Below are 17,907 nucleotides of genomic sequence, written 5' to 3' on the forward strand. Positions count from 1 at the left end.
TTTGGCTTATTCTACTTCACTCGACTGAGTACTGACTTAGGCATCAGAGGGTTTTCTGCAGGTATCCCCCTCCTCTTTGAGCCAACGGTCAAACTCCAAGTCAATGCTCAAAAGAAGCTTCTCGATCTTTCCTAGTCAGCTCCCGCTCTAATTCGTATTCATTGGTGAGTCAAAATCCACTTCAGAATTTTTTGTCACCAACAACAGCATTCCGCCATCGTCAATCACAGCATGCTTCCATCACAGCGAGGCTAGGGCACAGCGCCAGCGTAAGCAAGCGCGTTGGTCTGCCAGCGTGTCTAGCGCCAGCCCTGCACAGCGCCAAACCCCCAGCTTATCCGTCATCGATACCTACTCAACAATTCCGGTCCTATTGACGCTCGCTCTTGACACAGGCTTCAATATTTCATGGCAGTGTTCTCGTTCATGACGCTCGTTAGTCGTTACAGACTTGAAGCTAAGTCTCCCTTGATCTTTAATTCCCCATTTACTCATACAAGAACCATATGCTTCTGCTCTTTCATAGTTGATGTGCTTCGGTCTCTCATTGACGCAACTCTCCATAACGCTCAATTCTCTCCTTGACGCAACTCCCCAACATGAGCTCTTCATCACACCTGCATCTTTACTCAGTTCGAATTAGATCAATCACTTAGTCGTCATTTTGATGCTTAATTGCATCCCAATTGCAGCGAGCAGCGAACACTCATGATGTTTCAGAGGCCTTTGATCATCATTCACATCCTTTGATCATCGTTAGAAGACACCGTACCACGTGCAGCGCAGCTCATGACCTCAACATAGCCGCGCTAGCAAGCAGCCAGCTTTAGCAGCACCAATCACAACAATAGCAGCGTCAAGCGCTAGACACCAGCACCAATCGCCAACCGCCAGCTTCGTCCAGTGCTCACTGCTAGCTTCGTCTCATTCGTCAAGAGACTTGACGGAAGCCAAGCAGCGTCAAGAACCTTCGATCAGCGTCAAGGGCCTTCAATTGGCGTCAAGTGCCTTCTATCAGCATCAAGCATCTTCGATCAGCGTCAGCTTCCCTCTCTTAAATTTGATCTGCACACTCATCGACCATCAACCCTGGACACCTAGGCTTGTGTTCTTCTCCTAAGACACAGAGTCGTCTGGGCTCATTCTCAGGCTCTTCTTCGAACACCATGAGTTCTCAACCCTTTCAGCAATCAGCACAGCAACATGTCAAAGCTTTTGGCTAAAAAATGAGATAAGTTTTCAACTTTCGCTCCCCGTTGTGCAAAGTCGAAGCATGTTTTATATACATATATCGATCTCTCACAAGCATACTAGCAAGTGATGTAGCTGCTGAAACACACTTTACACTTGTCATGGTTTAAATCATATACATGATCTGCTATGCTCTAATTTAATGACACGAGACATGTAACATCGTATACTTGTTTGCTTGTGCACACCTATATATAGCACACATGTAGCTGATTTGAATGTGCTCTATATGCATGATGTCACCACCATAATAGTTCATTGCATATGCTTATCAATTAAATCTCACTTCAATAAATATAAGCTTCAATAGCAAATTCCAATAAAAGGAAATGTACTACTTCATGATGTGAAGCAATAAATATCCAAAGCGTACAATTTGTTCTTGAATTATTGAATAGATAACTTAACAAAGATACGAATAAGTTCTTCATTTAATTAAATTAGGCTTCAAGCTAGTTACTTTTGTCGCCTGCAAGAAAACATATGATGTGAGCATCTTGCTAAAAGCACAAACATATGGTTCGTATCAAAAATAAAGAAATAAAAACATATGGTGTGAGCATCTTAAATCACAACAGGGAAGAAAATCGCTTCATGGTAAACTATCAAGCATAATTAAAGTGTCATCAAAACAATGAACAAAAAACAAAGCGGTGAATGTGTTAACGTATAAAGAAATTTGGAGGGACAATAAAATTTGGAATTTTATCAATGAAATTAGTATTTATTCAAAGAAAAAAAGTACAGATTACTATTAGATTTATACGAAAGAAATTAAAACACCATCAGATTTATATGCAAGCACAATGGGGTGTAGCTTGCAAGGGAATCTTTTAAGAAGCTAAGAAACACAGGCTCAGTGAAAGTTCTCCGGATACAATTGAAACTTGAAATATAGTTTCTTTTCTTATGAAAGAAAATAAACAGTAGTTAACTAATCATGGGGCGGTACGGTGTGGCTACAATATCTACTCTTAGATTCACAACTGAGTAAATATCAAGATGATCAAGCTAGGCAGATATGTTTTTTCACTAGTTCTAGCTCAATTCATACTTGAATTATTATTTTGAAGCTCAAGCTCGGCTCGGCTTGATTGACTTTTTTTTAAGCTCGAGCTCAACTTCAACTCAATTGTGGAATGTGCTCTTGACTTGACTCGATCTTAAATTTAAGATGCCAAAAAATTAGAAGAATTCAAATGAAGATAATTACTAATGTAATTAATAATACATATCCAAAATTGACAGTGATACTTAAATATTTAGGGTTTTTGACCCAAAACACCAAAATGAGCCAAAATTATCTCATTTACCCCAGTAATAGATTTTTATTTTCACTAACTCAATTTAACGTAAAATGTCAATTTTGTCATTTACTAATGTAGTTAATAATACATATCCAAAATTGACAATGATACTTAAAAATTTAATAGGGTCCTTGACCCAAAACACTAAAATGAGCCAAAATTATCTCATTTACCCTAGCAATGGATTTTTAGTTACGATTCTACCGTATATGTCTTTTTCATTCCTGCGGTAATGATTCCTCTGGCATTACGACCTTTACTACAACGATGATGTCCATAGATCAAATTATTTCATGAAATTGGATTTGTGCTCGGGGTAGAAGTTTTGTATAAATGTATTGCCATGCTATTACGTATTTTGATTTAAGTTCTTTTCTTTCTAAGAGGTGGAATAGAATAACCCAGTTATACGTCTGTAATGCATTGTATGTCCCATAATAGGTCCCATCCTTTTACCATTTCCCAGAAAAACATTAGACATCCCATGTTCTGAAACCAACACTTTTGATGTTATTTGACGTACAATGATTTCAATATGCCTATTATGGATCTGTACCCGAGATGCACTCGAGAATTACAAGCCTAATAAACTAGAGTTCAATCTCGGCTTGATTTTCCTATCGAACTTAATACTGAGTTCATGTTTGGCTCATTTCTTTTACAAATATGAGCCAAACTCGAACTGCATCGAAACGATTTACGGTCCTAGAATCGGTGGACAAAACATAAATTGGAACTATTACCCAATATCGTCCCATGATTACTTAATCGGTTACTTTTTCTTTTTCTTTTTCCCATAAGAAACTTTGTTTCCACTTTCATTTGTGTCCACAAACTTGCACTAAGGTTGCGTGTCTTAGCTTCTTAAAAGACTCCCTTGCAAGCCACACTGTATTGCAAGGAAGGAATTGAACCTTAATTCCTTTCAATTTTTCTCACTCATTGATCCTTGGTCTACCAAAATTCACGTTATCCTGCAAGCAAGCATGTCACAAGAGTTTTGCATCTCTTGCGAGATACATGCTTGTGATGGAAACTTGCTCATAGTCCGGTGTGCGAGCAGCAAAGAATACTGCTCCGTGTCCTATATAAGTTCTCTAATTCCTATGTATTTCGAACGCCCAGGAAAGCTTCCGGCTCGGACACGTTCACCTTCAAAGATGACAGACCATCATTGTTCAAGACTCCAACGCCCTCTTGAGTACCAAAATTTCAACTTCTAAGTCACTCACATTGGACTCTATGCGAGCGCTCTCTACCTTCGCTGCATACATCAAGATATTAGGGTTTCCATCAAGGAAGCCAACTTCTCATTCACCCCCATGATGTATCTTTGTAACACCCATGTCTATCATGGTTACCGTTAATCTATTCCTCAGTCTCACCCCTCTAAATAGATAAAATTCTCACAAAAATTTATATGGACAATCTTTTGAAGAATTTTATTTTTCTTTTTAAGATTTAGAGGAAGAATGTCTTGAAACTTCTTTTGTTCTCGAAACTTCTATTTCTTTTTATCTTCAAAAGATATGTGTGTGTGTCTATATATATATATATATATATATATATATATATAATTGTGAAAAGAGAGAGAGAAGGATTTTGGCTAGTCATTTTAAAAAAAATGTATCTCTAGTAGTGTCTCTATATATTTTTCTTTTTATTATTTTTAAAATGAAGAAAATATAAGTGTATTTAACAATTACATCAATTTTTGAGTTGAAAATGTTATTCATTATGCAATTCAGCAAGTCGTAAAATAATAACTTGCCCCTAAGAGGCCATTAGAAAAAGCCATCACTTAAAACAGACTAACCTAGTATACCCCTCCTATGAGCATACTACACACATAACACTCCTAGTACACTCACATTTTTTTAACTAAGCCCAAAAAGGAGGAAAGCTAGACCTCCAAAGACGAACAATTACATACATAAAAGAACTAAAAATGAAAAAGAGCCCTTAGAGAAATTTTGTTTAGCTAATTTCTAACAAAGTTTTAGTGAAAGTAGCTAAATATTTATTTTGGTTGGCCAGTACTTTTTCTAATTAACAAAAATAGTAAAGAGCCCTTAGAGAAATATTGTTTAGCTAATTTCTAACAAAGTTTTAGCAAAAGTAGCTGAAAATTTATTTTGGTTGGCCAGTCCTGAATACATCTCCAAGTGTTCTCTCTATTTTAGCTTTAAGTTGAATTTATATAATATTTTCAATAAAAAAAATTATGTATATTTCAAAATTAAGCAAAATGACTTAACATATATTTTGAATTTAGCAAAACTAGTAGTCTCTCGTACTTTCTATATTTAAGAGTCATATACCTAAAAGTTAAAATAGAGAGTCACTTAGGAGGCTTCTAGAGTTGCTAAAATACATTAAAAGTTAAACATGATTTCTAAAATAGCTGAAAAAGTAAAATAAGGAGTCAGGTGGAGTTGTTCCAATCTGTATATTGAGAAACCACATAGCTAAAAGCTAAAACAGATAGCTTGGGAGGCTACTAAAGTTGTTAAAATTGATATGTAAAAAAAAAAAAAAACTAAACTAAACATGCTCTCTAAAATAACTAAATAGCTATAAATAGAGTTTGCACTAGTTACTCTAAAGAACCAATTTCAAGACTTCAACAGGCCAATACTCTCATAATAAAATAATTGAGCCATCTTATATCCATTGCGCACATTAGATATTGTAACCAAACTGAACATTTTCTTTTAGTTAGTTTCATTAACTTTTTAATGATAGGTAATTCATCTGAATATTATGGGAATGTAATTAGCTCATAACCAAAGGACATGGTGATGCAATGGTATTTCTCTCCAAAGAGGTGGATAAAGTTCCGAGTTTAAACTACCGCCTAAATTCCCAATTCAAGTTAGAATATGAATTCTTGTATTACAAGAAATTGTACTTTGTACTATATATAGGGCTTCTATTATCAATACCCCAACATTGGAAAAAAATAAAAAAATTGTGATTTCTTTCTATTAAAAAACACTTAGATTCAAACAAAATTATATTACAATATAAAATTACTATTTTTCATGATCACTAGCAACCACATCACACATATATACGACACTAAAGTTGATGTGTTAACATGCTTGTAGATAAACTCATTACTCACACATTTTGTTATTTCATAGAGATCCAAATCATGTATACAACTAGCATGCGACTATAAGAATATTTAGTTATATAAGAATCTATTTACCTGTTCTGCTGAAATCATGGAAAGGTTGCAGCTTAATAGTAGATGAGCTAGTACATTGAGGCATGTTTGGAGGTGGCTTACGTATGCTCGTTTCTGGCGTACCTCCATCTTTAACTATTATCACGAAGCTCATACCCCAAGTCAAATGTCGATCAAAATGACAGTGCCAGAACCAAACTCCTGAAAGAATCATTTACAAAAAATCAATGATATCAATTATGTAGCTAGATATGATACACTAAAGTATATTTCATAATGAGCATACCGGGGTTACTTGCTTTGAATCTGATAGCTACCCATCCTACTTTTGGGAGCGAAACAGTATTCATCTTTGGAGGATCAAATAAATTGTAGCCTTTGGGGTCTGTCTCATTGTCAAAATTTCCAGTTCCTGATCCAACCACATAAAAACTATAACCATGCATGTGCATTGGATGATCCTCAGATGCTCTCATGAGATCAGTACCCTGAAACACTATTTCAACCTCTTCATCGTATTCTAACACCTTCACCTTGGTTCCTTTTATTGTTGGGACAGTATCAGGAGCAAAATCTTCTGACACAAAGTCAAATATAAATGGTGGATAATCAGGAAAGTCTGGCGTGTAAAACCCTGTTATGTTCCTGCAACATATTGTTTACGAGTAAACGCATTTTAGTTTTGCAAGAATTATCCAAATTAGATTATGCATCACATGTTCCTCCCAAGTCAGTTTTGTTATATATTAATTTTGAAATGAAGCATAACCACAAATTACACTAATCTTTTTATAATATATCTTTGAAGGGAAAAAAAATTGATATAGTAAATACCTGTAGTAGGAAAGTAGCACATCTGTTTCTGGATTAACCCAACTTAAATTGTTTAGACTAGTAGTAACACCAGTTTCATACTCGCCAGAACGATTAATGAAACCATAATTTGAAGCAGCTGTTATAAACATTCTAGTAGATATATTCTTCGGCACATTTGTCGGGTGCTCTATGCTTGCTAAGCTCTTAATACGCCTTGTGAACTTTCTTCCTGATACTATATCAAAATAAGTAGGGAGGATGCTTGGAAAAACTGGGTCCATCAAGGGTGTGTACTTCTCTTTGTACTGAAGAATTGCAGTAACATTTGAATTATCGTAGTCATCAATATTTTTCCTCACGGTGTTATATTGTCTAGTAGCCATATAGTAAGCGCCAGGGGATTGGTTTGCGGTGATCAAAATATCCATTGTTTGTCCAGCGCTAATCATGATATAATCGGTCACGATGGGTTTCACATAGGATGCGTCGATACCAACAACGGTGAGGCTATGTTCAGCAATTGCAAAGAACAGTTCTGAATTCATCACTGCATTGACAAGACGTAGAAGATAGGTCTTACCATACTCCACCTGCCAATGGTATGTACTATCTGCATCAAAATAATGACAGAAGTCAGATATACACGGTATTACTGTTTCCTTCTATCCAGTCTTCCAACGCTCGAGTGAAGTGAATGAAAGTAGAGAAAAGCAGGTTGAGTACTACCCCGTTTTCTTTTAACCAAGAATTCAAAAATTGAAAAATTTAATATAACTCTATATAACTTTTTTTTTTTAATCATGAGGGAGGACTTGAGCTTAGAAACTCATTCACATTTATAGAGATAAATACTTTTGTTAAAAAAAAAATTACTACGAAAAACACTAAATGAGTGTTGAAAATTAATTAGATGGGTGTGAGTAGATTTATGTGAACAAGTGGATAATCCACATATGAATTTTTTTTTTTTTTTTGTGTGTGTGAAATGCTCTTATTAAGAGGTTACATGTATAAGAGGTTTAAGGGGGAAAAATCTTTTTAAATTTTGTTACTTCCCAAAATTAAATATAATTTAAAATTAAAGTAAGGATTTACATGTAATTTTATACCTAATTTCTCTGATAAGTTGGATTCTCTTAATAATAGTATAAATTATAACTTTAATATTTTAGTGTATGGTATGAAAAGGAGAGATCTATTTAAATATTATTCTATCACATAGTTTGTTGATCGAATGCAAGATAAAAAAAAAAAAATAAAATAAAAAGAAATGATTACAAATGAGTGGAGAGGCACATGACTTTATTTATTGAATAACAAGTCTATCATTGGGGAGTGCCATTATATGTAGAAGGGTTTTTTACTTCAACAGTGTCTGAACTCTTCGAGGACTTTTAAAATGATACCTGAACTCTTAAAGTGATCAAAGTGATACCTAGACTCTATTTTTCTTATCAACGTCGTACCTTTGTTCATTTTCCGTCACAGTGCCGTTAAAATGAAGCACATGTTGCGCATGTGACTTGATTTTCAAGGGCAAAATTGTCTTAATACACTTTAAAAAAAAAAAAAGTGAAAGACTGAAGTCGAAGCTGCTATGGGGGCTGAGTCTGAGGGCCGTCGCCAACCCAAACCCGAGGTCGCCATCGCCGCTGCGAGTTCGAGGGTCAAGTCCGTTCACGGTGGCGGGGAAGAGCAGAAGCAAAGCAGTGAGGATCGAGGCGGTTCCGGTGTGAAATTAGCTTACCGGCCTTCTGAAATTCTGGCTCACCAAATAATTAAGAAGATCCCTCTTCTCCTATCTCTGCGTTGATTGCTTGCTTGGACTGATTAGACTAAAATAGAAAGAAGCTTCGGGAAATGCCAACAACAGAGAAGAAGAGCTGGCTCTATTTCTCGAGATGCAGCGGCGTGGCAAAGACAAGGAGAAAAGTGAAACTTTCTGCTCCTTTCGAGCAAGAACGGCTGCGACGAGCTCGATGCTGGTTCTCCGCTTGGTACGATGGCGTTTTGGGTTGTTAAAAGCTTCGGTCTTTTGTTACTCTCAGTTAGATTGTTTTGGTGTTGATTTTGATGATGGTTTTGTGCAGAGTATGATAAGGTGATTTACAAGATTAATGGGTCGGTGGCGCCGGAGCGAAGGAGCAGAGTGGATAAGTTTTTGAACTCGGAGAATGAGAAATCGGAGTACGATCGGTGAGTGAGTTCATGTTAAAGATGAGTTCGTAAATAGATTATGTTTAATTCTTCCACCCAGAAAACATTGGGTTTTCATCTTCCATCGCTCATCTTCCAAGGATCTTAGCCTTGGTATCCTGCAATTCTGCCAATATCAAAACCCATCACTCTTGCGGTCGAGAGCACCGATAGCATGAGATCCACTGTTCAATGACGACACTCCACAATTCCATAATTACAAACATTTTCTTCTTCCTCTCCAATTGTTCAATTGAGATAATGCAGCTTGATTAAAAAGAGAGAATTATAACGAAAAGAGAAAGTAGAGAGGTATGAAATCTGATCAATTGGATTGGGTGTTGATTTGGGTTTTGCATTGATTGAACAAAGGTTTAATCTGGTTAGTTGTAATCCCATCAGATTGTCAATTTCGGTGTTGGGGTTTTGAAAGGACTTGTGGTTGAACAGTTATGTCCTTTGAGGGAGCCCAGTATGAAAAGTGATCAGAGGAACCAAAATTTCCCAAAAATTGCTGTGAAATTTACAAGAATAAAAAAAATGGGGGAGGTGAATTGGTATATCCACCAATCGAAAATTTGAAAATATCTTGGGAAAATTGGTGCACCGCCAACATTCCAATTCTTCACTGGGCCGTGATTTGATCTGGTTCTGTCTGTGATCTATCTATGGAAAGAGTTTGGGAGGAAGAAGACCAGAGGTGGAGAGCGTAGAGGAAGAAGACGATAGGTGGGTGGAAATTTTTTTTTTAAAAAAAGGTAAATAGATAAATTTTATTAAAAATACATAAAATGTCGGATATAGCCTTATAATTAGGGCAAATTAGTCTTTTTACCATCATTTAGAGCCTCACATGCATCACACGTGCTCGGATTAACGGCATTGTGACTGAAAATGGACAGAGGTACAACGTTGATAAGAAAAATAGAGTCCAGGTATATCACTTTGATCACTTTGAGAGTTCAGGTATCATTTTAAAAGTCCTCGAAGAGTTCAGACACTGTTGAAGTAAAAAACCCTATGTAGAAATATAAATGTATGAGTAGTGGGGAGTTAGAATTTGATTTCAAGTGGGACACTCGAAAATTTATAAAAAAAAAAAGTTTGAAACGTAAAAGATATCAAAATTTTAATAATAAAAAAAATTAGAACAAGATTAAGGAAAGATCAATATTTGTTTTGTACCAAAAAAGAAAAAGAAAAAAAAGTGCATTGTTGCTACTTGCTAGCAAAACTCGAACCTGGAACCATCCTCACATACAAAAAAGCTTCTACAACTGCAGCAAGATAGCTTTTAATGATTTGGTGAAATTAGAAACAACTTATACTTAAAATTTCATCGAAGTACGAGACCGACCATGCCAGAACGTATGAGGTTAGTAATGCAATATTCCATAGTTAGTATAGCCGCCTCTTCATGTTTCAACCACACTCTTTTTTCTTTTGCTAAAGCACCATATACTCTAGAAGTTTACAACTTTAAGATGGAAAAGTTGTTTAGTTTGATAATTAAGGATTCTAAATTTCAACAGCCACGTATACACACCCACATGCACCTACATATGCAATTATGCATAGTAAACTGTAAAAGTCAAATACCATTTGAGCATGGGAGAAAATCTCCTGGTTGTCCATTGATGGTGTAGCAATCAGAGTCGGGAGTATCACCTCCATCTTGAAGGGCTTCAGCAACTATGTCACTCACATCTTCAGTACTGTTATACCAAGAACCTGCGAGAAGAAGTAAAACTAGAAGATTGGCTTGAAAAATATTAATCGTAAACTGGTTTACATTTTAAAGACAAATCACTAAAGAATATTTTTTTTTCAACATTAATCATTCACAAAATTTCATAAATTTTTACTTGTTTACTAAATCCTTTTACTTTACATTTAGCAAACCTTATGTTCCTTTTCAAATAAGTCGGGTTATTTAGCAAACTATTAAATGACTTCAACAACTTGTTGTAGATAATGTGGTGTTATATTTCAACCGTACATGAACTGAGCAAAGGTGGTTCACAAGGCATCAAGATTTTTTCTAGAATTTCGTGTCTGAGCAAAGGTGTCCATGGTTATATTTTTACCGGTGTGGTATAACACAAAAATAAGGATTCATTCCAGAAAATGGATCTTTGATTGGCTGGACATTTTTGGGGATTAAATTTTGAAATCTCAAAATAAGGTTGAATAAAAAATATATATATATATATATATATATATTAAGCGTATAAAACTATGAGATTGAATGGATGCTACATACTGAGTACAATGATTTCTTGTCCATCAGGTTCAGGAAACGGAAAACTCGTATTATTTAAAGGCATAATAACAATGGCACCATGGACAGTAGCTCTCGTCCATTCACTATGAGCATGCCACCAAAGTGTTCCTTCCTCATCAGAAAATATAACCTCGTAAGTAAAATTTGAGCCAGGTTTGATGGCACATTGTGTAATATATTCAGGACCATCTGACCATGGATTTCTTGGTTGATGTACTCCATGCCTACAAACAACAAAAGATACATTAGAAATATTTCATTCTAAGCATGTTGATAATATACATAAATATGCATGAGTAGAAATTGATATTCAAGATCATATATCATTGGTATTTTTTTTAGAGGTCGTGATCACTTACCCAATTTTAGCTTCAAAATTGCCCACTTACTCCAGTAAGAGATTATTGTGCCCATTTACCCATTCAAAAATAAAAAGACTATTTTAGACAAATTTTCATTATAAAATTAAAAGCATGCCACACACTCTCTCTCTCCTCTCTCTCTCTCCCTCTCCCCCCTTTCCCTCCCAACCCAAGCCTCGGTGCCCGCAGATGATTGTCGTCGCCGGTCACCAAAAATTCTTAGAAACCGACTGAAGTTCAGGCTTCGTTCCGTGGCTGTCCATTGTCGTACGGGGAAAATAAGATTAGAAGTAGATCGCCGCTGAGGAGAAGAACCAGACGCTGGTGGTCCGCCTTTTTGTCTTTGCCGGTAACCGAAATTCTGGTCGGGTCTTCTTTCAGGTCGAGGCCGGACTGAAACTCTCTCTCTCTCTCTCTCTCTCTCTCTCTCTCTCTCTCTCTCTCTCTCTCTCTCTCTCTCTCTCTCTCTCTCTCTCTCTCTCTCTCTCTCTCTCTCTCTCTCAGCCATGGCTGATCCGACACCCCACTTTTGGCTTCGGGCCAACACCTCGATCGATCCACCTCCGGCGTCACCAACAACCAAACCACAGATCCACCGATCCAAGGCCCACAGCCACAACTCAGCCCCCAACTCTGATCTGACTCCGAACCCAGCCCGAAACGACTCCGCTCCAACTTCGTCGTCACCCTAAAACAAGCCCCGACGACTCCTGCATCTGCCTCACAGTCCGATGGGTGCCCAGATCAATTCCTAGGTGCCCAGAGGATTTTTTTTGTGTTTTTTGTATAATGAGATTTTTTTAATTTTTTAATTTTATTTTTTGTATCTGTAATGTATTCAATTTGGTTCATTTGAGGGCAATAATATGATTATTGGAGGGTACTAATATGATTATTAGGAGACAATAATATGATTATTATGAGGCAATAATATGATTATTGGGGGACAATAATATGATAATAAATTGATTAATTGTGCCTGTAGTGTGTTAATTTTGGTTTTGGGAGTTCATACAATTCACTGGACAACAATAATATGATTTTTGGGAGGCAATAATATGATTATTGGGTATTATTGGGGGGTAATAAAATCAGACGCCGGAATCCGGTCACCAGTCCGGTAGCCGGATTCGGGATTCTGGTCACCAATAGCTGGATTCCGGTAACCGGTCGCCGGATTCCGGTAATTGATTGCCGGATTTCAGTCACCTGTCGTCGGATTCCGGTCATCGGAGTCCGCTGCTGGCCACTAGTCATCGGAGCACAGCAAGGTGGATGATGACTTTTCTCTCTAAGTGAGAAAGAAGGAGAGAGCAAAATAGTCCCAAAAATAAATAAAAAGAATAAAAAAAGAATTAATTGGATAGTAGGAAAATAATCTCTTAGAGTGTTTTGGGTAAATGGGGTTAAAAAACTGTTAGTGGAGCAAGTGGGCAAAGTTGATTGCCGATGTCAATTTGGGAGGCAGATCGGAGTCGCATTTGGATTCTATTGGTTTCCAGCTGGTCGGATCTTGCAGGTGGATCGATTTGCTTCGCTACAGAAAGTCGAGTATGGCTCTCTGGAGAAGACGGCCGCCGGAACTTGCAACGGTGGTGGCGTTGCTCAGAGCAGTTTCCTGGGCTTGGAGTTGGGCCTGGGGTTCTGGGTCTGACTTTGAGCTTGGGCTAGCTGGGCCTAGTTCATGGGCTATCAAGGAGGGTGCCTTGCCACCCTCATTTGTTACTTAGTGACTTGGGCAGGCCCGGCCCAAGAGTTTGACCTACTTGGGCATGTTTAGGGCTACCTATGGTCTTCAAGGGCCAATCTATTCGGATCATGACTTCTTCGAAAGTTGGTAATTATCTTGGATGTGATTGGTGTATTTCCAGCAGCTTATGGATAAGGAGGTACTCCTATTTGTTGGCTAGGAAGTGGCTTTCTGTTGGTACCACAATTGCGTGATTGGCTAATGGGAGGCTAATGAATGATTCTGCCCTAGAAGACGTGGAGTTTCTTTGTTTATAAGTTCGCTAATTATAGCGAGCTTATCATTGACTTGTAATGAGTTTGTTTCGCTTAGATTAGGGTTTCCGGCTTTTCTTACCGGCTATCTTTTTGTAAGTGCAGCTAGACTCTAGCCATTGGCTGAATGCCGGCTATTGATCCTAATGATATCAATTTCTATTTAAAAAAAAAAAGTAGGCAATTTTATTGTTAAAATTAGATAAATGATCATTTTCCTTTTTTTGTATTCTCGAACTTACACAAATAAAGAGGTATTGAAACTTATATTACCTTTAACCCTAAACCCATTATGAGAACCCTATATTGTAATTAGTTGATATAGAGTGAACACTGTATGATTTCCAACAGTTATATTTATATTAATGATATAGTTAGAAGAACAAACCAATAGGAACTAGACGGAGTGGTAAGCTCTCTGGCCGGATCACAGTGGAAGAGAAAACTCTCTGGGCTAATAATCGGAGTAATACTAGCCGGATCACAGTAGCCGATTGTTCGGTTTCTGGGCTGTGTGCGGCGGCTTGGAGTGGGAGGAGGCTGGATATCGATCTGCTTTACTTCCAAAGCGGGAACACCGACCTCTGATGGCCGCATCGACTTGGTTTTTCGTGTGAACTCATTTCGGGTTTACTTGGTTTTCCAGTTTGGGGTTCATAGGTGGTTGGAGGCGCTCCGGTGTGGGCACCCGCGATCGGCAATGACGGGCGGCAGCGGCGCTGGAACAGGGCATGTTTTAGCTGCTGTGCAAAGGAATGGGGTAGGGCCTGAGTTGGGTCAACCTGCTGGGCTTTGAGCCCACTATTATTTGGGCTGTTCTCTGACTTGTGTGATTTGGGCTGGTTTTTGCCCTAGGCCCATAAAAATTCTCTTTTGTTTTTAGGGATCCTATAATTTACATTCGATAATTTCCTAATTCTTTTAGAGATCTATGCATTTTATGTGTCTCTAAGTACCTCTAGAGTAGTACTGAAGGAAGGTCTATGCTATTATCTACGAATTTGATGTATAATGAGTGGACTTATTTCTATGTACCACTATGAATACTACCATACCTTCTTGGTCTGTCTAGTTGAAGGCAGCAGATGGGTATGTAATGGCCGCTCTTGCATGTGATGAATGAAATTGATACCCAATTTGAGTTTATTCAAAATAATAATAATAATCAGTGCTAAGCACTAATAAAATAATCGGTACTACCACACCTTCTTGATTTGTCTAATTGAATTCATATCACACTGTTTTTTGACCACTACTCAAAGAGATTTTTTTAATTGGCATGATTTTGTTAGCTTTATTGGTGGTTTCGATGCTAGAGGTGCTATACTTAATGGTGGCGCAACTAATGTTTTGCGGATGACGACAGAACTACACTGCTGGAATCGTTGATGATAGCAGTTGCTTGGTGTACACAACAGACTATGTTTCATTTTGATTTAGGCTTGGGAGATATATTTTGGCTTTTCGGCTTGGGTATGTTTTTGGGTCCAAGGTAGTCTTTGTATAAAAATTTAGATATTCGGGTCAAATTAGGCTTAGTATCTCACTATTTTGAATATTCAAAGCTTTATATGCTCATCACATAAAAATACGAGTTTTAAGATCTTAAGTTTTTATTGTTTTTACTTTATTTATGGTTGCAGAACTAGTGTTTTATTTGTCATGGATGTATAACAGTAGAATCTGACAGAATGACTTAAGTGGTGTTTTTTTTTTTTTTTTTTTTTTAAATACTAGTCCTTCAGTACTTTCTTATGTCATGTAGTTCATTTAATTTTTCCTCTTTACTCCACGCTCTACCAAGAATTTGAATGGAAGGCCGTTTTTTGAGGCTTCGAAACCGTGAATTTGGAAGGGTTATAAGCAAACTATCCGCATCGCCTACAACAAAAGAATACATTGGACCACTCATAGCAATCAACACGGTCACCGTTTCAAAGTGTCCAGTTGATGGGAATTTCGATCTAGAGATGGAAACCCCCGTAGATATACGTGGTTGCAGAGGAAGGGAAAATGTACTTCTATGCATGATGGGCTAATGGACACATCTTCGAATTAGTATAGCGGTTATAGCCACAACTACGTACAATTCGATTTCCAATGTCAATTTGCAACATATGTAGGAGATATATATACTTTTTTTCTTTCTTATATTCTTATAAATATTGCAACGTGTCAAAGGTGTATACCGTTCTTAATGAAGAAAATGTTTCGAAAAAGAATTTGTAACAACTCATTTCAAATAAACATGAAATTGATTGAGGGACACAAGAATTATGAGAACTGTAATGTGTACCTAATTATATAGTGGCATTCATCAAAGCTAATTTTAATTTAAATTGCACTTAAGAGAGATATCAGTAGCTAGTTTACCAGTGAATAGTAAGTCCATAATCTCCTTGATTGTGAACATTGACAAAGACAGTATCCCCCTTTTGCACACGAATGACTGGCCCCGGAAAACTGCCATTCACTACCAGCATGCTCTTTGTGTAACATAATCTTGTAAAGTTCTCCTTTTTGAGCTACATTAATTAATTGCAAAAAAAGAAAAACATGAAATTGATTCAAAATTCTTTTGGGGTTAGTGTCTTCGAATTTTTTTATTTTATTTTATATTTTATTTAACCCAACACTGTCTTTAGAATATTACTAGCTAAAGATTTAACAGAGATGTCTACTCCACTAAGATTGAAGCAAGTTTATATTCCTGGGTCGAGCCATTTATTGGTCGAGGACTACCATTACCAAGCCTTCGACTTGAATGAAGCTAGAAAGTTAATCCCAGCCATCTTTTCAGCTGTGAATATATTTAAAGGTGTATCATGCTCTGTAATTAAGTTACACAGCAACGGTATAACAGACATAAAAGCGTATAGAAAAAGAAAAATAATTTGATATAGGGTGTTTTCTATTAGCTTAGTTTAGCTTTAGCATGGCCATAGCAGATGATACTAGATGATTTTGAGTTCTTATTCCAGAATACTTGTACGAAAAAAAAACAAGTGAACGCATGCACATAGTTTGTCCAGAGCCTCATTTCCAGGCGGTGTCTATAGTAATAAAAAACTGAGAAACTGGTACTTACTACAAAGTCATGGTAATGGACATGGCATTCAACAATGCAATGCAGCATCCCACATAGCAGAAACAAACCCAGAAAACCTGGAAAGATACCCATCGATGGATCTTCACGCCCAAGCCTCTTGTTTTTGTTAATGATCAAGATGAAATTGGGAGCATTGTGGACTATGATGGTACGTATTTGTAGATGGGAGTCTCGCCGAGCTTAATCTTCTTCTCATACGTAAGCATTTTGAAAGTATCAAACTTTCTTTCAATTTTGTAGTTGGAGGAAGTTGAAACCTTGTTATGAAGGTCTGATACATTGTTAATTATATATCCACTCAACTTCTAGTCAATATTATTCTCAAAAAAAAAAAAAAAAAAAACTTCTATTCGATATTTTTGTTAGCTCTTTGTGGCTTTGTGCTGTGTTTTTGCTGGGGTATAACTCTTAACATATTTGAATGGCGGAACTGTGTTTCGGTCCGACAGGGTCCCGACCAACACCCCCCACCCCCAACGTTACTGTCAGATATGTACTTTATATGTGCCTTGCTGTTATGAAGGTCTGATACATTGTTAATTATATATCCACTCAACTTGTAGTCAATATTATTCTCAAAAAAAAAAAAAAAAAAAAAAACTTCTATTCGATATTTTTGTTAGCTCTTTGTGCTGTGTTTTTGCTGGGGTATTACTCTTAACATATTTGAATGGCGGAACTGTGTTTCGGTCCGACGGGGTCCCCGACCCACCCCCCCAACCCTACTGTCAGATATGTACTTTATATGTGCATTGCTGTTAATCTTTCTGAAGGACCCCAACCCCCCCTCCTTTTTTGGTCAAAGTAAAGATATTTCATTAAAAAACTCAAAAGAAAAAATCTTAGGTAGTGAGTGCTTTAACCACAAAACTAACACCACATTGTCAAACTTATTAACTTGTATCTTTAATTTTTGATCTCCTCAGATACTTTTGTTTTTTCTTTTTGCTCTGTTTTTACTGGTGTCTAAATCTGGAAACGTGTATTGAATTCGATGAAGAAGCTCACAATTAATCTAGCTAGGAACTGCTAAATCCACCTCCTACTCTTAAAATTCATCCACCATGTATAGCTTATAATCACATCCATCCATCGTTTTTATGTACTTTTTTTTTTTTTTTTCTAAGAGGTCGAAGGGTCCTATGATCTTGGAAATATGAATTTCCAACAAATCCATCATGAACAAACAAAACCATCTAATTTGTTACTACCCAGTTTTTTTAAGGAGTATCTCCGCACAATTGAACTACCCTAAACCCAGTTTTTTTAGGTAGTGAGTGCTCTAACCACAGAGCTAACACCACATTGTCAAACTTATTAACTTTTTTTTTTAATTTTTGATCTCCTCAAATACTTTTGTTTTTTCTTTTTGCTCTGTTTTTACT

At 36.9% G+C, this 17,907-nt stretch overlaps 1 protein-coding gene across 1 annotated transcript; it reads right to left on the reverse strand.

Annotated features, from left to right (window-relative positions):
* Window positions 1–1,590: 1,590 nt before the first annotated feature.
* Window positions 1,591–16,644, reverse strand: LOC112169691 (putative laccase-9). Its single transcript, XM_024306747.2, has 8 exons — window positions 16,502–16,644; window positions 15,787–15,938; window positions 11,027–11,271; window positions 10,363–10,494; window positions 6,586–7,177; window positions 6,038–6,396; window positions 5,773–5,952; window positions 1,591–1,720 (listed from the first exon to the last, which is right to left on the reverse strand). Exons 1-8 carry the CDS (start codon window positions 16,592–16,594, stop codon window positions 1,704–1,706), a joined length of 1,770 nt encoding a protein of 589 aa, XP_024162515.1. The 5' UTR covers window positions 16,595–16,644; the 3' UTR covers window positions 1,591–1,703.
* Between the last annotated feature and the right edge of the window lie 1,263 nt (window positions 16,645–17,907).

Source organism: Rosa chinensis, chromosome 6 (genome assembly GCF_002994745.2).
Source record: "Rosa chinensis cultivar Old Blush chromosome 6, RchiOBHm-V2, whole genome shotgun sequence".
Taxonomy (NCBI): domain Eukaryota; kingdom Viridiplantae; phylum Streptophyta; class Magnoliopsida; order Rosales; family Rosaceae; genus Rosa; species Rosa chinensis.

Excerpts from the sequence above, each read along its gene's own strand:
- LOC112169691 (XM_024306747.2), bottom strand. The coding sequence starts at position 16,594 with ATGGGTATCTTTCCAGGTTTTCTGGGTTTGTTTCTGCTATGTGGGATG. Across the intron at positions 10,495-11,026 it reads ACAAGAAATCATTGTACTCA|GTTCTTGGTATAACAGTACT; the intron begins GTATGTAGCATC and ends TTCTTCTCGCAG. Across the intron at positions 7,178-10,362 it reads TTTTCTCCCATGCTCAAATG|ATAGTACATACCATTGGCAG; the intron begins GTATTTGACTTT and ends ATTTTGATGCAG.